Source organism: Quercus lobata, chromosome 12, assembly GCF_001633185.2.
Source record: "Quercus lobata isolate SW786 chromosome 12, ValleyOak3.0 Primary Assembly, whole genome shotgun sequence".
Classification (NCBI taxonomy): Eukaryota; Viridiplantae; Streptophyta; class Magnoliopsida; order Fagales; family Fagaceae; genus Quercus; species Quercus lobata.
In genome coordinates this window covers 26,260,942-26,283,261 of record NC_044915.1, presented here as the reverse complement: position 1 = coordinate 26,283,261, position 22,320 = coordinate 26,260,942, and the positions used below count along the sequence as shown (strand labels likewise).

Below are 22,320 nucleotides of genomic sequence, written 5' to 3'. Positions count from 1 at the left end.
TGTTAAACACATCCTAAATCTACCCAAATACAAGTAAAGTGCGTTTTGTCAAAAGATAAGCCAATTACATAAAATAGTGACATATGTTCCTAACAAGTGAATCACATATGTCCTAACAACATAATTGGGTATTTCTTTTCTCTCCTATATGATCATGCATGATATGTTCAAAAAGAAAATATGTAGAGAATATAAATGCAAAAAGAATCAAAATGTTTTTAATATGGTTGCAAGCGTGTTTCCAGGAGATGTGAGAGTTATAGAATATACCTCGAAGGTCATAGTCCCCATCAAATAGTTATGATTATTGATGGTGTACTAGAAAATAAACCAACTCCAAGTTCGTCCATAATGGTTGCCTAGGGCAAGAATGGAAAAAGCCGGCCTATATGGAATACTCGTCCATGACAAGATTGTCCGTCCATAAAATGTGTGGATGACCTCTATACATCCTAACTCTACACAAGTCTTGGACGACCCCCACATTCCTATCGAGCACAAGAACCAAGGTTCATTACTACAAACCATTCCCAATAGCAGTTATGGAAAACAAGACCAAGCAATGTAACTTCCATAGCGATTATGGAAGTTACCATTGAGTTTTCCGAGCTCCTTAATTTTAGGAGAAGTAGTCAGATAAATAACCGTTTCCCTAAACCTATATAAATACTTATCTCTGACAATTAAAGGTATGTTCTGACTTCCTAAAAAGACAACCCCCAGAAGTTTGGAATTCTACATTTTCGAAAAAGAAGAACTAACTTCATCATCGGAGGATTTGTGGCCGGTCAACCCCGGTTTCCTCTGATCTTTGTTTTCTTCTTTTTTAGGCCCACCAAATCATCAAAGTCCGCACCATCCAACTTACTGATTTTCTAAAAATTATCAGTTGGCGCTGTTTGTGGGAAGGAAGTTTGTCTTACGATTTGTCCTACGACAAAAGGTTGAATGGTTCGGACCAGATCAAAGGCTACCAGCCCAGGTCATCACGAGAGTAGGGATGCTTCAAGTAATCCCCATCGCGACCGTCAGTCAGCACCGGTCATGCAACCATCCTCAGTTCAACATGTACAGTCCATGGCAGCTGCCATGGCAGAGTTAACCCGTCAGAACTAGGAGTTAACAAGGGAGATTAATTCAAGAAGGCAATGGCATGAAGAATACACTGAAGGACAAGCCCAGAGTCAAGAAGGTAGAGGAAATGTTGAGCCCGAAAGCCAATCAAGGGGTACCACTTCGCAAAGGGTACCACACTTGGAACGGGAAATGGACCAAATGAGGAAGACTATGGATGAGATGAGGGAGAATATGAGAAGGGCAAACCCCGTAGAAGATTTAGTTCATTGAACAGACTCCCCCTTCATGGCTTCCATAAACGGTCACCCCCTGTCCAAAGTTCAAGATGCCTTCTTTGGATTTGTATGACGGAACGCATGACCCTTTTAATCACATTGCAACTTTTAAGACTAAAATGCACCTTCAAGGGGTTCCAGACGAGATTATGTGTAGAGCCTTCCCTACCACCCTCAAAGGACCAGCGCGAGTGTGGTTCAGTAAGATCCCTCCTAACACAGTGAGTTCTTTCGAAGAGTTGAGTAAGTTGTTTGTCAATAATTTAATTAGAGGTCAAAGGTACAAACGTTCCTCGTCCAGCCTGTTAACCATTGAACAATGGGAGAATGAAAGTCTGCGGTCCTTCATTACTTGCGGTCCTTCGTTACTTATTTCAACAGGGAAGCCCTGACAGTTGACGAGATGGACAACAAGTTATTGTTGGCGGCCTTCCATAATGAAGTCACAAACTTTATGAGAAAGAGCCTCAAACCATGGCCAAACTCGTCCATTCGGCCCAAAATTTTATGAATGCAGAATACGCGATTATAGCCAAGAAAAGGAAAAGAGCCGAGAGAATGGAAACTGATCGTCTACGTCATTCAGAACAAGATCCTTGTCCAAAGAAGGGATGGACGGGAGAAAAGAAAGGCTGAGACAATAAGACAGGCCCACCGATACGGAATCAGCAGTATACACCCTTAAACATGCCGCTTGAACAGGTTCTTATGCAAATTAAGGACGATCATTCATTGAAGTGGTTAGAGAAAATGAAGGGAGATCCCAACAAGCGCAATAGGAATAAGTATTGTTGTTTCCACAGGGACCATAGGCATGACACAAACGAATGCTACGATTTGAAGTGGTAGATTGAAAATCTCATCAGGTAAGGAAAATTGAGAAATTTCCTTGGACGAAATCACAAGGACGAGAAGTTAAAGGGGAAGGTAGAAGAGTTATCATAAGAGGAAACTCGACAGGGCAATCTTCCAAGTCCAGAATGTTGTACCTAAAGGTAGTGGAAAAGGTACAACTCTCTGCACAGTCACTAAAGACGAGGACAACGGATGAATAGGCTGTAACATTCACAGACGAGGATGCTGAAAGAGTTCACCACCCCTATGACAATGCCATCGTCATCACTTTACTAATTGTTGACTATACGACCAGAAGGGTGTTGGTGGACAATGGAAGTTCTATAGACATCTTGTATTACCCAGCATTGCAGCAAATGAGACTTGGACTCGATCAACTTCGTCCAGTGAATTCACCTTTAGTAGGGTTTGTAGGAATGAAAGTGCACCCTATAGGCACTATTACATTGCCTGTGGTGGTGGGGGCATACCCGCAATAGGTAACCAAGAACGTGAATTTCCTTGTGGTAGACTGTTCGTGCTCTTATAATGCCATAATTGGAAGACCAACTTTAAATAGTTGGAAAGCAGTTATGTCTACTTACCACCTGTCAGTCAAGTTTTCTATGGAGTATGGAGTAGGACAGGTGCAGGGAGACCAACTAGCAGCGAGAGAGTGCTACTTGGCCATGTTGGCCATGGACAATCAGGTTCAGACAATGAACATTGAAGAAAGAAGAGTTATGACCGAGCCCACTGAAGCATTAGAAAATATTCCTTGGTCGAGAATAACCCTGAGAGGTGTACCAGGGTTGGAGCAGATTTAGAAGAAAAGACTAAGCAATATCTCGTCCGTTTCTTGAAAAAGAGTATTGATGTGTTCGCTTGAAGTCATGAGGATATGTCGTGTATAGACCCTAGTGTCATTTCCTACTGTCTAAATGTATGTCCTTCCACTAAGCCTGTACGACAGAAGAAAAGAGTGTTTGCTCCTGAGAGAGAAATTGCCATTAACGAAGAGGTTCAAAAGCTGACTGGAGCAAATTTTATTCAAGAGGTTTATTATCCAAATTGGTTGGCCAATGTAGTAATGGTCAAGAAGGCTAATGACAAATGGAGGATGTGTGTAGACTTCACCAATCTAAACAAAGCCTGCCCTAAGGATAGCTATCCATTGCCGCGTATTGATCAGTTGGTAGACTCGACAGCAAGTCATAGATTGCTAAGTTTCATGGATGCTTTCTCCGGATACAATTAGATAAAGATGGACGAGGCAGACCAAGAGAAGACATCCTTTATCACCAGTCAAGACTTGTTTTGTTACAAGGTGATGCCCTTCGGACTAAAGAATGCAGGGGCAACATATCAAAGGTTGGTTAACCATATGTTTCGTCCACAGTTTGGACAGAATGTAGAAGTCTATGTAGACAATATGCTGGTGAAGAGTCTGGATGAGGAGAAGCACTTGGACGACCTACAAGAAACTTTTGATATGCTTAGGCAATACAACATGAAGTTAAATCCCAGGAAATGCACTTTCGGAGTTTCATCAGGAAAATTCCTTGGATTCATGGTTTCACATAGGGGGATCAAGGCAAATCCTGATAAAATTCAAGTGATCCTGGACATGAAGCCTCCGCGAAGTATCAAAGAAGTTTAATCTCTTACCGGACGAGTTGTTGCCCTCATCAAGTTTGTCTCTAAAGCTACTAACAAATGTTTACCATTTTTTAAGGTTCTTAAAAAGGTGTTTGAATGGACAGACAAGTGTCAGAAATATTTTCAAGACCTGAAGACATACCTCACTGCTACTCCTTTGCTGAGTCCGTCCGTGCTGGAAGAGGAGTTGTATTTATACCTGACAGTGACTCCATATGCTGTAAGCTCAGCATTGATCCGGGAAGAGGGAAAGGTTCAGAAGCCTGTGTACTATATAAGTCGAGCGCTTAGGGGAGTGGAAGGACGATACCCGCTGATAGAAAAGTTGGCTTTTGCACTAATAACAGCTTCCAGGAAGTTGAGACATTATTTCCAAGCTCATGTCATCAATGTCATGACGGACCATCCCCTCAAGAAGGCAATGAACAAGTTGGAAGCCGCAGGACGACTGATCTAATGGGCTGTTGAACTTAGTGAGTTTGACATCAGGTACCAACCAAGGAACGCAGTAAAAGCTCAAACCCTAGCAGATTTCATTGCGTAATTCACTTCAAGTTATGATGACTCGTGCGAGATGGAAGATAGTAAGAAGTGGGTCATCCATGTTAATAGATCGTCTACACAATACGCAGGAGGAATTGGAGTTGTTTTACAATCCTCAGAAGGAGATAAATTGAAGCACAAGGTTCATCTACAGTATCAAACAACCAACAATGAAGTTGAGTATGAAGCCCTTCTTAAAGGGCTGCAATTGGCTAAGTCTGTGGAAGCAGAATCAGTACTTATCGTGGGAAACTCTCAATTGGTCATAAGCCAAGTAAATGGGATATATGAAGCCAAGGAAGAACGAATGAGGAAATAACTTAATAGGGTGGTACGTCTTGTGAAGAAGTTTAAGAAAGCTGATTTTGTTTAAATCCCAAGGAAAGAGAATATGGAAGCAAACACCTTGGCAAAGGAAGCCTCAACGAACAAAGCAATGGATGAGTTTGATGAAATTCAATATATGCCAAGCATAGATTTTCCGAAAGTACAGTAGATAGAAAATGAAGGAAATTGGATGACTCCAATACTGACATACCTTAAAGACGGGAAGCTTCTAGAAGAGAAGGACGAGGCTAGAAAGGTTAGGGTCAGATCAGCCAGGTACGTCTTTATAGACGAGGTACTATACAAAAAGGGCTTTTCTGAACTTTATTTAAGGTGTTTAGCCCTAGATGAGGCAAATTATGTATTGAGAGAGATTCATGAAGGAGCATGTGGTAATCACTCAGGAGCCAGAGCATTGGTTCACAAGGTCGTCCATGCAGGATATTACTGGCCAACTATTCAAGCAGACACAAAGGCTTATGTCAAGGTGTGTGACCATTTTCAACGCTTTAACAATATTTCCCGGCAACCATCAAAATATCTCACCCCGATGATGGCCCTATGGCCATTTGCACAATGTGGGTTAGATATCTTGGGCCCTTTTCCACTTGGAACAAGGCAGATGAAATTCTTGGTAGTTGGGATTGACTATTTCACTAAATGGGTGGAAGCAAAACCCTTAGCTAAGATCACGCAACAGAAAGTCAAGAACTTCATCTGGAAAAATATTGTGTGCAAGTTTGGAGTGCCTAGAGTACTAATATCAGACAATGGACAATAGTTTGATAATACACTTTTCAAAGACTTCTGTGAACACTTCGACATTCAAAATTATTCCTCACCCGCCCACTCCCAAGCAAACGATCAAGCAGAAGTAGCAAACCGATCCTTATTGAAAATCATCAAGACTCGGCTTGAAGGGGCAAAAGGCGTATGGCCAGACGAGCTACCAGGTGTTCTGTGGGCCTACAGGACGATGATGAAAACCCCCATGGGGGAAACTCCTTTTAAGCTAGCCTATGGAAGTGAAGCAGTGATACCTGTAGAAGTACATATGGCCAATTATAGAGTAATGAAGTATCAAGACGAAGGTAATGAGGAACAACTCCGCCTTAACCTTGATCTAATAGACGAGGTGAGGATGGACACAGAGTAAAGGACAGCAAGGTATAAGAACCTCATGGCCAGACAATATGATGTAATGTTAAAACTTAGGTGTTTCAACATAGGGGACCTCGTCTTAAAAAGGGTCTCCTTGGCAACCAAGAACCCGGCTCATGGGAAATTGGGACCTAATTGGGAGGGACCCTACAAGATTATCAATTGCAAAAGGTAAGGGTTCTACTATCTGGAAACCTTGGACGGGAGGAAATTGGAGCATCCTTAGAATGTTGAACACCTAAGAAGGTATTATCAGTAAAATGTCAGCCTAGACAAGCGTTGTCTTGGACGAGACCTGTCATCCTAGACGAGTTAGAGTTTATTTTGCTCTCTGTTGCATGTGTTGTTAACATTATATATTATGTTTTAACTCCTTGAGAGTCTAGTAGTTTTAAATTAACTATGGACGAAGTCATGAACTTCGATGTTTGTATGAATAAGGCGCTAGCTTCTAAGCATGTGCCATACTTATGGACGATGTTTATATTATAAATGTGGTTTGAATTTTCAAATATATGCGATGTATAAATCTTACCTCCATAATTTCATACACTAAAAGGCTAAGGTCAAAGACGGGTAAATTCTCTGGACGCAGGGATGTAATGTTTATAAGCTTTCCTTAATGAGGATAAAGCAAAGTGAACCAAAGGTGTATTCGTTTAATCAATGGATGAGGAAAAGCCTAATATTTGTCCAATTAATGGACGAGAGAAAACGTGCACGCAAAAGAAAAAATCCATAAAGGAATTTGATTAACCAATCCAGTCTTTGGACGAGTGAAAACTAGCAACTTACCTCAATACGAGCAAAGAATCGTCCAACCTATGGACAAGGGACAATGCTGTGTTAAGTCTATAAGGCTAATAAAAGAAACACCATTCGTGAATGAATTATATTGCAAAAACTTAAGAATGGTGAAAGATGCTGAATATGAAGGAATTCTTATCATGGACGAGCCAAGGTTGAGATCAATACCCTGGATGCCAAAAAAGTTCACCCATGCAACATATTTAGTAAACAAAAGAAAAATGAAGGAAACAAAGAAAAGGGTGGACAACCTACATCCAAAAACCCTTATATAAAGTAAAGATTAACAACTGTTTGAGAAACTCGTTCTAAAACGATGGACTTGATAAACGTACTTGAGTTACATTTAGTGGTCCAAAACAATGGACCAAAAAAAAAAAGAGAAATGAAAATATAAAAGCTTTGTCTTCACAAGGGGGCATCAGCATTAGGGTCGTCCTGGTTAGGCTGGGTGCTAGCATCGTCCTCAATGTTGACATTTTCTGAGCTTGTCTGAAGGAGGGAGCTTGTAGCCGCACCACCAAGGTTGAGTTTGATGGAGCTAAAGTCAACTTCAGGGAAGTTTTTCGTAGCGTCCATCTTGAAATCTTCATTCCCAGCCGCATAGTTGGTATCTAGCAAGTCAGTGGATTGCTTGGACGCCTTGAACTCTGCAACTGTGTCTCCCTTTGCTTTTTCAAGAAGGGCACTCAACTCGTCATTCCTCTTTTAGAGGTGATCAAGACGAGTATCCTTCTCTATAATATCAGTCTTTAGTTCCTCAACGTGGTTTTGTAGCTCCTTAGCTTCTTCCTTGGCCTTAGCCGCCACCTTAACCCACTTTTTGCACTCATCCTTAACCTCCTGGATCCTTGTCTCCTATAGGATCCTCGTCTTGTCCAGCTCTGTTACCTGCCTGGACGCGGCAATGAACTTGGACATTGCCTACATAAATTAAAATTTTGTTAGACGAAATACATTATTGACAGCGACAAAGTTTTTTTTTAAAAAAAAAAGTAAAAAATTAAAGAACTACATACCTTGAAAAGGTCATGAACACCAGAGTGCTCAAAATCCTTCAAAGACATGTCATAACATGCCATCACATACTCATCTGTCACAACCTTCTCGAACCTTTCCCAATCTAAATCCTCATTTCCAATAAGGTTTTGAGGTACCTGTTGAGAAGGGTGAGACGAGGTAGGTTCATTAACTATGGACGAGATCTGCACGGACGGAGGATCCTTGGGCTCTAAATCAACACCAAGAATCTAGACAGGAGGATCTTGGACAGGGAGGATAGAAGTGGAATGGACGTCCTGAGGCTTGGACGACCTACGCTTGGCCTTTTTCTCCCTATGCCTACTTGGGAGGTTCCCCAAGTCAACTCCTTGTGATAGACTTTTTCTTTTATCACCTACTAATGGACGAGGCTGGGATTGCACCCCCTACTTAACTACCTCGTCCATCACTTCCTTACCCTTGTTCTCCTTCATTGTTGCCATCCCTTAAAAAAAAATAGAGAGAGACGTCAGTTAAAAAAAAAATAGAAGAAAAAATGGAGAAAAGAAAGATGAAATGGAAAATAAGGAAAGAAAACTTACGTCCACGGACAGTTAATTTGTGAGCAAGTGCTTCGATGGACGGCTCAAGGCCTGACCCCCAAACAGCAAGACGTCGGAGACTCACCAAAAAATGGAACGTCCTATCAGTGTATAGACGAGCCTTTTGGACTTGTTCAAGGTAGAATATGCTTAAATGAGGTCATCTAACACCTGAAAAAAGAAGGGAAAGTAGAATTGTCAGACAACCATGATTAAAAATAAATATAATAAATAACAAAATGACAACTATGAGAATACTTTCAGGATGAAGGTTCCCTAATTCTCCTGTGTAGAGAGGAAACGGGTCCTTATCAACCTCAATAGGGCGTCTAGCCCAAAAACCAAAGACGAAGAAGAACTCTGTCTTCCAATTCCTATCTGAGGTAACCAAGGACTTTATTAGTCTAAAATCTTTCCCTCTGGCTGTGAACTGATAAAAGCCAAGGGATTGGTTAATTTCGGAGGGTTTATAGCAGTAGAGAAACTCATCCACAGTAAGAGGACGATCCCCCTCAAACACCTCCCTCCACAAAACTTGCATGGAGATAATTAACCTCCAAGCATTGGGGTTGAACTGGCATATACCTAACCCCAACCTAGTGAGCAACTCCTTGGCAAAGGCATTAAGAGGCAACCTCAAACCTCCCAAAAGGTAAGCCTTATAGATGCCAACACCAAAACGAGGTTGGCAACACCACTCCCCATGCACAGGTAAACTGGGGTTTAGGTCATTAGGAATTTGATACCAAGTCTTAAGGGAGTCTAGTCTTTTCTCGTCTGTCTTAGAAGCGACCCCTATAGCACAACTATAGACAATCTCCTCCTTGTCTTGAACAATAAACGAGGGAGCACTAGTACTAGCCTTAGACCCATACTCGGCTCTCGTCCTAAGTCCTTCCTGAAGAACCTCTAAAGGAACCCCAGGGACACCAGACGTGTACTCGTCTGTGGTGTTTCCCCCACTGGTGCTATTACTACCACTACTACTACTATCACTAGAACCACTAAAACTACTAGGGTCGTGATACTCATCTATGGCCTTATCAACACTAGTGCTAGACGAAGAAAGGACAATCTCTGACATTTCTTAAGAAAACTTAAAACTTAAGGATGAGGATGAGGAAAATACCTAGATTTAGATGAAGGAAAATTATGGACACGAGAAACTTCTAAATGAGGCACTAAGACAAAGAATCTCAAGGAAGGAAATTTCAGAAATGTGAAGGGTAACGGGGGAATCCCACTATTTATAGGCAGCAAACTTTAGCATCTGAAATGACACAACCAAACGAAAGATGACACGTGGCGTACTCATCAAAAAATGAACCTACGTGACTAGTCACCAATAAAATCGTGACACGTGGAATGGCATCAGGCTACACATCTCCCTAGATGACCCATGGACAAGGGGGCAACTGATGGTGTACTAGAAAATAAACCAACTCCAAGTTCGTCCATAATGGTCGTCCAAGGCAAGAATGGAAAAAGCCGGCCTATATGAAATACTCGTCCATGACAAGGTCGTCCATCCATAAAATGTGCAGACGACCTCTATACATCCCAACTCTGCATAAGTCTTGGATGACCCCCACATTCCTACTGAGCACAAGAACCAAGGTTTATTACTACAAACCATTCCCAATAGCGGTTATGGAAAACAAGACCGAGTGATGTAACTTCCATAGCAGCTATGGAAGTTACCATCGATTTTTCTGAGCTCCTTAATTTTAGGGGAAGTTTTCAGATAAATAACCTTTTCCCTAAACCTATATAAACACTTATCTCTGACAATTAAAGGTATGTTCTGACTTCCTAAAAAGACAACCCCCAGAAGTTTGGAATTCTATATTTTCGGAAGAAAAGAACTAACTTCATCATTGGAGGATTTGTGGCCGGTCAACCCCGGTCTCCTCTGATCTTTGTTTTCTTCTTTTTTAGGCCCTCCAAATCATCAAAGTCCGCACCATCCAACTTATTGATTTTCTGATAATTATCAATTATGTATGAGTGTATTTGATTTTCTCATGTCTCAAATCTTCATAATATGAGACACTTATGCACTCTTGCTTTGTTTTACACACAACACGCAAATTTTTTGCTACTCTTGATATATATGCAAGTACAATGTGATTTGGCCATCACAAAGGATACATGTGTTTATATATGCTTGCTAAACTGTCTTAACTTGTTTTTGACAAATAAAATTGGTTAGACTTGTTTAGTATGTATGTGTGTCTTTTGATCTAGAAATACTTTACATCTAGATTTGAGCTATGTTTGAGTGCTTAACATGTTGCTTGGATGCTTGTTTGAGTAGTCATCTTGTTGCCTTTTCATCTTGTGTGTTTTTCCTCCCTTGGAAAACCTTGTTTCTCTCTTCTCGACAGTTGCTCGATAGCTTCTTGACAGCATCTCGACAGCAGCTCAACATAAGTTTCTTCTATCGACATTTCTGGATTTAACCTCGATAGCTTCTCAACAACTAGGTCGATCCATTGAGCCAAATTTTTGTGCTCTTTGTCTGCTCGATACATTCTCGACAAATTCTCAATCCATCGAGATTTTTGGGTAGCTTCTCGATAGATTCTCGACACATATCTTGATCTATCGGGGTAATTTTATGTGCTCTCTGCTAGCTCGATAGTAGCTCGACAGCTTCTCAATCTGTCGAGACCTTTTTGCATGCATTGTTTTTTACATGTTTTGCATCTTTCTATTATCTTGTCATCTATAGCATCTTGTTTCATTACATTCATGCATTTATATGGATTCTTTGTGTCCTTTGATCATCTTTATGTTTCTCGGGTGAAGCTTTATAGCTTCTTGTACTCTTTGTCAATCATGACAAAAAGGGGAGAAAATGTGATTTCTTTTTAAGATTCTACAAGTTAGGGGGAGAAATACAAGCCTTTGTAAGAGGGAATTGTGTTTCATCTTGTTAGGGGGAATGTTTACCTCCTTATATTTTTAGGAGCTTCTTTTAGCTTCTTGTACACCGGTCTTGTGATCATTTTTACATACATTGTGCTTATCTTTGATATATATATATATATATATATGATGATGTATGTCTTCTTCACCTATCTTTACATGTGTTGTTTCTTTTCTATTTTTATACTCATGTTTCTTTATGTACGCAATCTTTATTTCTGTTTTACACATAATGCCTTGATGAGTTTTGTTTAAGTGTTTCAAAAAGACAGGTTGTGAAAGTCTATCATGCCATGAACTCTTTTCTTGCAAAGTTTTTCAAGAGTTTGTAATACAACAAGTGGTTATAAGTTAAGTAATTTAAGACTTCTCTCATGATTAGTTGTTTTGTTGTGGTTTTGTCACGGATTGCCAAACGGAAATTATTAAGGACATATTTTATATAATTGGCTAATCCTTTAACAAAATGCACTTTACTTGTAATTGGGTAGATCTAGGATGAGTTTAGTACTTCAAGAAACAAGAGTTCAAGTCAAGTATTAAAGTCATGAAGATTGGACCAAGAAACAAGTGAAGAAAAACTGTTCATTAAAACTCGACAAATACCTCGACAAAAACAGTATCTATCGAGACTTAGGAACTAAACTTGACAGAAACTGAATCTATTGAGATCTACGAAACCAGAATTTGCAGATTTGATTTTTGGCCCTAATTGACATGTATGTGTAGGGTTTCTTTTCTCATAACCCTAGACATATATAAGGCTTATTTTAAAGGCCGTTATATGTAGAGAACACATGCAGAAAGTGACCTAGTGCCTTATTCTCTTTGCAAGAAGTTACTACGTCTTTTGCCCCTTAGGGTTTTGTAACCAAGTACTTCTTAATCTTCATTGTTGATGAAGTGAAGAACTTTGCAGCCAACAACATCTTCAAGTTGCTGGAGTTAGTCACGTACTAGGATCCGTGCATCTTTGGTTAGTCACGTACTAGGATTTGTGCATTAAATGACGTTCATATATTGAAGAGTTCAGAGGTTCTGAAGTAGTAGAAGGTTTCTGCTGTAAATTCATCTACAGGGACTGTAGAGCCTAGGAACAAAGGTTTTGTACTAAATCTGAAACTTCTTTTTACTATAGTGAATTGCTTTTCGGGAAGGTTTCCCTCCAGATTTTCCTCCAAGTTTTTTACTGTGAAACTAGTTTGTTTCATTGGTTTTCCTGGGTCATCATATCTTGTCTTATTTACTATTTTGCTGTGCATGATATTGATATTTATTTATTTTAATAAGGTTTATTCATAATAAATCTAATTTACAACTTGGGTTTAAGACTTGTTAATTCTATCAATCGGGGTCTAAATTTCCTAACATGTTCATCTTTTTTGATTAATAGTGGAGTAATTCGTTTGATACTTATCCAAATTGCAAAGCCTTTTTTTTTAATACAAAGACTTTTATTAGAAAAACAAACTAATACACACAGAGAGTATCCTCCAAAGTTCTACGCACTGTAATATTGTAATCAAAGAAAAGCAATGACTATTCCCAAATTGCACAAAAGTTAAAAATAAAAATAAAAACAAAGTTTTACGTACTATAATATTGTAATTAAATTTTTTTTTTAAACAAAATTCTACGAACATACTGTAATATTGTAATCGAAGAAAACCAATGAAAATTCCATTTTGTAATAAAAGAAAAGCAATGAGTATTCCATTTTTTTAAGGTAATGAGTAAGATATAACCCACAAATGCATATCATACAAAAATAAAATAAAATAATGATAAGGAAATATTGAAATAAAGAAAAGTACTTCAAAGTCCATATAATTAGAATAAAGAATAGCAAAAGTAACCTACCCAAATTCAACAAAAACTAACTACAAATTGCATAATCCTCACCAATAGACAAATTGTCGGTGACTGTGATAAAAATAAATAAATAAAAGTGTTAGAAGACTATTTATTTCTTTATTAAAAAAATAAAAATAAAAGAAATATGTACATTAACATACTTGTTGCTTTCCTTAAAAAAAAAAAAAAATGACATACTAGTTGAGATGGAAAAGCCTTTTTTGTTTGAGCAAGAACAAGTAGAAAAGATCTTTTGTTTTTATAAGTAGAGCTTCTTTTTCCTGTATCTATTTATGCGGTGACTGTAACACTTTACCAACATTGATCAAGAAGAATAGAAATTATCACAAAGAATACATATATATCACGTGTAAATGTTTATGTAAAATAAAAATAAAAATTAGAAGAGACAAACTAACCAAAATTGCAGTTAGATAACACATCCGCTATGTAAGTCTCATAGCTTTTGAGCTTAATTAATATGCTGTAAACATCAAATTCCGAAAGAAGTTATAGAACAGTAGTATTAAATAGAATTTGGTGATAGAGGTTCCAAAAACATAAAAACTTAAATTATTTGACATGAACGGAAAGAAAAATGATGAGTAAATACCTTTTTGAGTGGCTTCCTCTAGCATGTAGTCACCTATTACTAAAATGCAAAAATGTTTGTTCCTCTTAGTATAAAAAGTAGAGACTTGAGGATGGAGCTGGGAATTAAATTTTTTTTTTCTAGGGAAGAGATGGGAAGTAATTTGATAACATTATAACTGCTTAATTATATTGAGGAGATTTAAATTTGTTGGGTAGGAGTTTGGAGTTGTGTGTATGACTAAAATGTGGATGTACAACTGGTTTTTTTTTTCTTTTTTTTAATCAGTATGACAGATGTGTTTTTACAAAAAAAATGTGTGTTTGTTTTAATTTTAAATTTTTTTTAATAAACGGATAAAGTAATTTGAAAACCATCAAGAGAGTGGTCTTATTTTGTAGGCAACATTTTAGTGGGAGTTAAAGGTGTATTTACATATCAAAAAAAAAAAAAAAGTGTATATATCTATTTTTTTTATAGTTTTTTTTTTGGGAGAAACGTGGGTTTATTTATTTATTTAGAAAAAAACAACAAGTTGTTTAACTTGTTTTCATTTTTTTTTTTTTAAAAAAAACTTATAGTTGCTTTGAAAAAATGGATTAGTAGAAGAGTGTTCTTATTTTGTAGGCGTTTTAGTGCAAGTTAGACATGTATTTTTACCAGACTATCCTTTAATTTTGTCTCTACTTAAATCTAAGGGTGTAGGGGTATTTTGGAATAAAAAAAAATTCGGTCCAAATATGGGAAGCCCCTTAAATAATAGTTTAGATATAGGCATATTATATATAAATCAATTTTTAGAATAATGTATACAGTAGAGTTAGAACGAATTCTTTACATTTTAGGGCCTAATTGGTAGAAGGATTTTTGTTTTTGTTTTCAAAACAATATAAAAACAATTTTCAAAAATTTGAACTTGAAACTAATTTTTATATTTTATGTGTTTGGCTCACACTTTTAAGAACAATTTTCAAAATACTAAAAATAAAAATAATTGTTTGGGAGATCATTTCTATTTTTGAAATTTAAAAAAAAATTACAAAAAGTAACGTGTAAAATCTGTAGATTACCTTTATTTATTTATTTATTTATTTATTTATTTTGTGGATAATGATAGGCGAATAGAGCTCATCATGTTTTTTTTTTTTTTTAATGATAAGTTTCAAATTTGAAGTGTGAGAATTCTTTTTTGTGATAAAGATAAACTCCTAAATTTAAGAGATAAAAGAGTTTAAAACAAATATGTGGAGTCCACTGTTTTCAATTTATTTACAACTATGTCATTAAAAACATTTTCTGTATTCTGAAAACACCTCCTAAGCTGTTTTTAAAATCTTGATTTAAATTAGGAAAATAGGATACAGTTTTTTGAAAACTGTATTTAAAAAATATTAACCAAACAATAAATTCAAATGTGGAACCCACCATTTTATGGATTGCAAAACAAAAAATTATATTTAAATACTCTTACCAAACAGCCCTTTAGTTTTTGTGGTTATGCTTCTTCTCCTTCTTTAGATTGGGAGATAAGAGAGGAAAGGAGAGGAGTGTTGTCTCTCATGAGAATTCAAATGGATTGGATAATGAAAATCACTTTCTTGAATTTCCATTTCCTCTTAGTTCGGGATATTAAGATTTTTAGGAATATATTTTGAGAAGGAAAAAAAAAAAAAGAAGGAGAAGAAAAGGCGGGATACTGATTGTGATAATGTGAACAACTAGAGCAAGAGTTGGTTATAGTCAATCTTACTAGTCTCACATATACCTGGAACATGTTTAGTCTCTCCCTTGATGGGATTGAGAGGTGCTGAGATTTCATTTTCTCCATTTTATGCATTACATATTTACATCGACCAACAAAATTGTGGATAATTAAACCACTTTCTTGTAACAAATTTTCCTCTTTTTCTTTGTGGCTTGAATACAGAGACAAATAAATTCTATAAAATAAAAACCCTCCGCAGAAAGTGTCAGCATTTCAGAACTGACACTAGTAAGGGAATTTAATTTACACCATGTGGGAATTCCTTTTTCCCTCCCAAAAAAAAAAAAAAAAAGAGAGTGGGAATTCCTTTCTTTCTTATTTATGATTATGAAGATTCCAAGAATATTACAGCTGCGTGCTACTTCAACTATCCTCAGAATGGGAAATGAAAGCATTTTTTTTTCGCTGAAACAGCTGTGAGTGGAAGTGGGTACTCTCTGGCAGAGCCCTCCTTTAAAAAAAAGTGTGACAAGGATTGAAATCACTTTGAGCAAATGGAGAAAAATACTTTTCGATAGTGAACAAATCCAAATTAGCAAGCTTTGAATTGAAATTCCTAAAACAGTCAAAGATCCAAAAATGAACCAGTCAGTCCGCATGCTTGATGTCATGACACTCTGATACTCAGGCGTGAGATCTATAAATGTACTTCCTAACTTTTCTTTTTCAATAATGCTAGGGTTTGGCTTCCTATTTTTTTGAGTTGAAACTAAAAAATAGGATAAATTAAGTATTTGGTTTATATCCTTTACAACTTAATTTTTTACTGTCATGTCAATTTAGTTTCTGTTATTATCTTTTGAATGGAAATTAAAAATTAGTCTATTGCTATATCAACGGAATTTTTTTTTTTTTTAGTTGTTTATCACGTCAATAATTTTCATCTAAGAGATAAGTACAGAGACTAAATTGACACAATACTGAAAAGTTAGGAACCAAATTGAAATATAATATAAATGATAGAAACTAAATTCATAATTTATCCTAAAAAATATTATAGACGTATAATATGCATCACATATGACATAACCTCAATGAAAAATGGAAAATAGATACATCAATTTTCTAGAGTAGGTGATCGATGCAACCAAATTAGAAAAGACCGAGTCTTGAGTCATGACAATTGATATGGGAATTGTATGCAGTTAATAGAATCTTTTCTGCTTCAAATTAAGTGGTGGTCCTAGCTACTACTTGGAATGAAATCATTTCGAAAGCGAAAATGCATGAAAGAAATAATTAAACTGGTACAAGTTGTAGGCAAAAGAATAAAAAAAAGAAGGGATTTTCATTAGAAGTCATTTTTCTCTTTAAGTTGTCTCGGATACACCCAAAAACTCAATGTAGAATTGAATTTCATACAATGCTACACCAGAGGAAAACATCAAAACGTTAATACTCTCATCGAAGCCCTACGGGAAAATACTAAATAGAGGTTAAAACATAATTATATCACAATTATCAAACATGGCTCTCTATAACTCTTCCCCCCCCCCCCCCCCCCCCCCCACACTCTTCTATCTTTTTTTTTTTTTTTTTTTTTTTTTCTCTGGAAAATGTCATACCTAACACTACTAATTAGAGAAAACCGGTAATGTACAGCATGTACAAATAGCTTATGAGGTCCATCTTTTTTTCTTCACTCTGAAATCCTCCTTTCCCATGGCCTGGCTTGTGTCATTTTGTGAAGCAAAAGAGTTCCGATTCAATTCTTTCCCCACCCTTTTTTTTTCACCCTCAATTGGAGGAGCACTGGCATCGGTACCAAACCATCAAAACCCTCCAATTTTGGTACTAACTTTGCACTCGTTCACACTTGCATTAGAAATTGATGATTGACGAAAGTGAAAATGTAGATGAAAAAATTTGATGGTCATTCACTATTTTTTTACTTCCTAGCTCCAACTAATGCCCAAGTGTCTAACTCGGCCAAATCATGATGATGATTGAGGCAAAAGCAAACGGATCGAGCAAAGGTGGGTATACATATGATGCCTCCAATCATTCATGAATGTTTTACTCTCTCGATCGATTTTCTATATCTCAAACTCGACAAAACCATAGTAATATGACTTAGGACAAAAGTGAGCTAGCAAAGGTTGTAGATTTATGTTTTGTCCACTTTCCAATACCGTTCGATGTCCTCAGCTATTCTTTTCGCATCCATTGACGCACCAAGAATTCCACGTTTTGTGAACCCCACTGCGTAGAGCCCACGCTGGCCTTTCCAACCATTTGGAAATGGCCTTCGAGGCAACCCATCTTTCTCTGAAAACATTTGTCCCTCCTGACAATATAAGCCCATATAATCTCCTTTTCAGTCTATGAAACTAGGGTTAACATGTGGAAGGAAAATAAAACAATAAGTAAATAAGTTCACAATATTTTTCACAGACATGACTCGTTGTAATTGATGCATAGTGTATAAAGGTAGTAAGTGATGATGCTACAACCGCAACAGACAAATAAAAAAAGACATTGGCTTAAAGAATCAAGGAACTAAAACTAGAATGAAAAAGATAAAGAGGAAAGGTACCTTTAGCCAAGAGGGTACATTGCTTCTGTAACCGGTTGCTAAAATAATGGCCTCAAAGTTCTCCATTTTTCCATCAACAAATTCCACAGCGTGACGTTTTAACCGCTTAATGCTTGGAAGCACCTAAACCAGTATTGAAAAAGTTAAGACTTTTGAAATTATTTAGCTTGAGAATAACTTCCGCATAAAGAATCAACTAAATTTGGGAACTAATTGACACCCTCAAGAAATTATTCACTCCTAGGAGAGAAGTTCTCTCTCATCTTTAGAGGCAGTGTAGGCCCGTGGGATTGAATAGTTTCTCCCACTAAATAAAAAAACTTGAATTTATTGGTGAAAACAAAATGTATGGCTAGATTTAACAGTCTTTCTTAATAAGGCTGGAAAAAAGTTTCCAAAATTTGGAAAGGCTCAAAAAATTGTCATGCATAGTTAAAGTGAAAAACAATAACAAACATTAGCAAAAATTGGTGAAATGATTCAATAAAAAGAAAAGCAAGTGTGCCATCCAGAAAAGCAAATAATAAGTACAATCATTTGACAAAAGGATAGTAAAATCTATGCAAAATTTGTGTTGGCAACAGGAAGTGAAATAAAGTGAGATATGATTTGATAAAAGGGAAGTACCTTAATGTCACCACTTTTGATTTTGGCAAGCGTTCCGACATCTAAGACTGGGGTCTTTCCGGACAAGTTTTTGAGTTCGAGGGGACCCAAGCTCGGCCGGTCCAATCCGAATCGAGAAGTGTCACCAAGAATGAGCCATGATACAATCAGCAGTAGCCGATCGACAAGGCGCATGGGCAGCCACTTGAGCAACCACATGGACAGCCCGAAAGTCGATTTTCCCAGCATCTCTCGTGGTAGGATGTGCACCTTCGAACCAAAAAAAGTTACACCCAAAAAAGCTTTAATAAAAATGGACCAAAAGAAACATAGAAAAGACATGGAGTTGATGTGTGTGAGGCCCTAATTATTTTGATAGGACTAGGAGGCCTAATTTGACTCTAAGCTATGTGATACTTTATATGCTTAATGGGGGTGGATTGTGTTTCTTTAAAAATACTCAAAATCATAATAGGGAAGAAGAAAAAGGCCAAAGTGGTTGTGTGATTTTGACAATATTTTTAACCTCCTACGTTTCTGAACAATGTTGCGCATGCTTGAGAATTCCTAGAAAGTGAAGGATAAAAAAAAAAAACTGTCTTTCCAAAAATGAATACAGCTACTTTAAAAAAAAAAAAAAAAAATCATCTTTTAAAACAAACTGTTGAAACTTGAAGTCACTAACTCTTAACAGCAATAAGCAGTTAACAAAACAGTCATAGTGAAATGAGTGTTCTACATATTGCACAAAAAAAAATCAATAGGGATTATAATTGTACAAAACATGTTTGAAGAACCACATGAGTGTTTTAGACACTGAAAAAAGCCTTTCCCAACATTTATTTTCTCTCTTCCTTAATTTTGGGAAAACTTTTGTAAACAAAAAAAAAAGAAGAAACCTAGAGAGATCCATGATTGGAGAGACAATAAGCGGCTAAAAATAAAAAGTGAGCTTCTTGCTTTGGTGCGCGGGAGAGAAAGAGAGAGAGAGAGAGAGAGGACATGGCTATGAAGTAAGAATACTTACCGAGTCTCTGACCACAATAGAAGGCTTAGCATCATAGTTGCAAAGATCCAAACAAACCTCCATGCCTGAATTCCCACAACCCACAACCAAAACTTTTTGACCTTCAAACTCTTCCCCACACTTGTACAAACTAGTATGCTTTATAGACCCTCCAAATTCGTCTTCTCCTTCAATCTTAGGCGTCACTGGCTCTGCATTTTCTCCGGTGGCCGCGACTAACCAGCGACACCGAATCTCTGTCATCTCACCATTTAATCCCTCACTCTTTACACGCCAACGATCAAGAGTACAGTCATACTCCGCTTGTGCCACTTTCTTATTGAATCGTGGCTTGATATCAAACTCGTTGGCATAATCTTCTAGGTACTCTATAAATTGTTCCTTAGTAGGGTAAGTAGGGAAATCATTAGGAAACCCCATGAAAGGAAGCTCACAAAATTGCTTTGGTAAATGAACTCGAAGGCGATCATAGGTCTTGCGCTGCCACAACGAGGCTATGCAATCGGATCTCTCAAGAACAACACTAGGAACGCCCTTTACTTTGAGAGAAGCCGCTACAGCCAAACCTGAAGGCCCTGCACCAATGATCACTGGCTCTTTAACATCCTCGACTGGTGAAGAACATAACTTGTTGGAATTAGAATTAGTCTTCCCTATGAATAAAGGATCATGGGCTTGTTTTCCTTCTGTCTCTGTGAAGTAATAGCTCCCCATATGAACAATGCAAGAACAGAACAAAATGGCTTTAGCTAGCTTGAGGTTTTGTGTGCTCCAAGAGCTGGTTGAGCAGAAAAAGACTATATTGGATAAGCTGACTCTGTTCTGTGTGTCTCGCTATGACTCTAAAAGTGTGATCTTTTGGGAGGTCAAGGCTGAAATTTTGATTCAGTGACAAATTCCTCTCTTATCTAAAGGAAGATTAGGCTGGTGAGGAAATTCCTGGAAATTTGGAGTGGATTAGAAGGTCTTATCCACTTGTGAGAATTAGTATTTTTGGTTTTTATTTTGTGAAAAATCTGTGTTGTTCAATGGAGAATTAAGCGGAGGCATGAACAACAACTACGGGGCTAATCAGCATTGAACATTAAACCCACAGAGAGAGATAGTGAGAGAGAGAGAGAGAGAGGGATGGTGATATGTCTATATATATATTCCTTTTGTTCACAGAGGACTTATATCATATGTGGGCAGTAATACGAGTGGACCTAAACAACTAGCAAATTTCTCAATATATGAATATTTCGATTGATTATTATTTATAATACTAATATTATGATAACCAAAGCTATAGCTATAGTTATAGTTCAACCCCTTAAATCGTGGAAAAAAGAAGTTTGATTGGGTGTGTTTTACATGAAATTGTTTCTCCTAACTCCTAAGAATTCTATTGTTTGACAAAATCCAAAAATAATAGGAGTAAATTTTTTCTTTCTTTCTTTCTGTTTTGGAGAAGCAATAGGAGTAATATTTGACTAGTAAAAGTAGTCCTTTTTATTTATCTAGAAGATAGCTGGGGTGGTGATTATTTTTGATTCCGGACCAAGTTGGGCCAGGTGGAATTTGAATTTTAACCAATTGTCCACATTAGGTAATTTGTCGAACGAGAAAAAAGTTTGTAATCGTGGGAGAGCACTTGAGAGACAGCTAAGAATTTAGTAAAAAGGTTTTACAAAATAGAGGACATTTCAAATTTTTGGAATTTCGAAATATGTAAGATATGACGGTATATTCCATCTTCAAATTTTCAATTGAAACAATTCCCATGTGTACTTGCGTCATTTGACTTCTGTTTTAATTTTTTTTTTTTTAATTTTATAAAATAAACCACGGTTGAATTTTTAGTGTTGAAATTGTAGTGGTCAAACTGATGGTGAGGATGCCCATGGTTTTAGCTTTTTAGACCTTACCAAAAGAAGTAAAAATATGGAAAAATTAAAAGAATAAGTATAATCACAAAAACAAATTTCATAGTCTAAGGGTGACAAGCATGTTGTAATTGGTGTATAATAAAAGAGAAAAATGTTACAATTTTTACTTCAAAAAGCTTTTAAATTGATATGTCAAGAATATGATTGATGTGACTTAAACAACATAATAAATAGATGTTTAGATTACTTTTTTGTAATTAGTGACAGGCCTATTTATAATTCTTGTATGGTAAAATTTTGTTACATCCCAACATCACTTGTAAAAAAAATTGTAAAACTTATTGTGTCTATATTGTTGCTAAAATAAAATGGTAAATTACAACTTACCCATCTACAGTTTGACCGAAATTTAAGTTACCTACCTATGGTTTGAAATTTGACATTTTATCCACCTAAAATCTGATTGAAATTTGAGTTGTCTACTTGTAGTTTAAAGTCCTATGATGCAGTGTTTAGCTAGATTCTTTTTAATATCATTTGATCTATATTTTTGTGTTTTTTGAGAAAAGAAACATAAAAGTGAAGCAAAATCACATATTTAGCAGTATTTTTAACAGAGGTGAGTAAAGTGTCAAATTTCCAACCATAAGTAGACAACTTAAATTTCCGTCAAACCACATATGGGTAAGTGGTAATTTGCCCAAAAAAAAAAAAAAAGAAGAAGAGAAGAATGGCATATATAGTAGAGCTCAACATGACAGTGGGGGCAATAGTAATAGTAATACATACACTAGTGCTGTTGGAATTGCGAGGTGACGGTTACCAAAGTTGGCTATGGGAGCACCGGTGACAATGGTGCTAGTGGCAACTGGCAT

The 22,320-nt window shown here is 36.8% G+C and overlaps 1 protein-coding gene across 2 annotated transcripts; it reads right to left on the bottom strand.

The window, feature by feature from the left end:
* Positions 1–17,207: 17,207 nt before the first annotated feature.
* On the bottom strand, positions 17,208–20,702 carry LOC115970082 (indole-3-pyruvate monooxygenase YUCCA6). Of its 2 annotated transcripts, none has more exons than XM_031089754.1 (4): positions 19,578–20,702; positions 18,572–18,820; positions 17,945–18,067; positions 17,208–17,738 (listed from the first exon to the last, which is right to left on the bottom strand). In XM_031089754.1, the coding sequence occupies exons 1-4, from the start codon at positions 20,289–20,291 to the stop codon at positions 17,553–17,555; spliced, it is 1,272 nt and encodes a 423-aa protein (XP_030945614.1). In that variant the 5' UTR covers positions 20,292–20,702; the 3' UTR covers positions 17,208–17,552. The 2 variants fall into 2 exon arrangements, with proteins under 2 accessions (XP_030945614.1, XP_030945615.1); XM_031089755.1 differs by having other exon boundaries at positions 17,208–17,695.
* Positions 20,703–22,320: the final 1,618 nt, after the last annotated feature.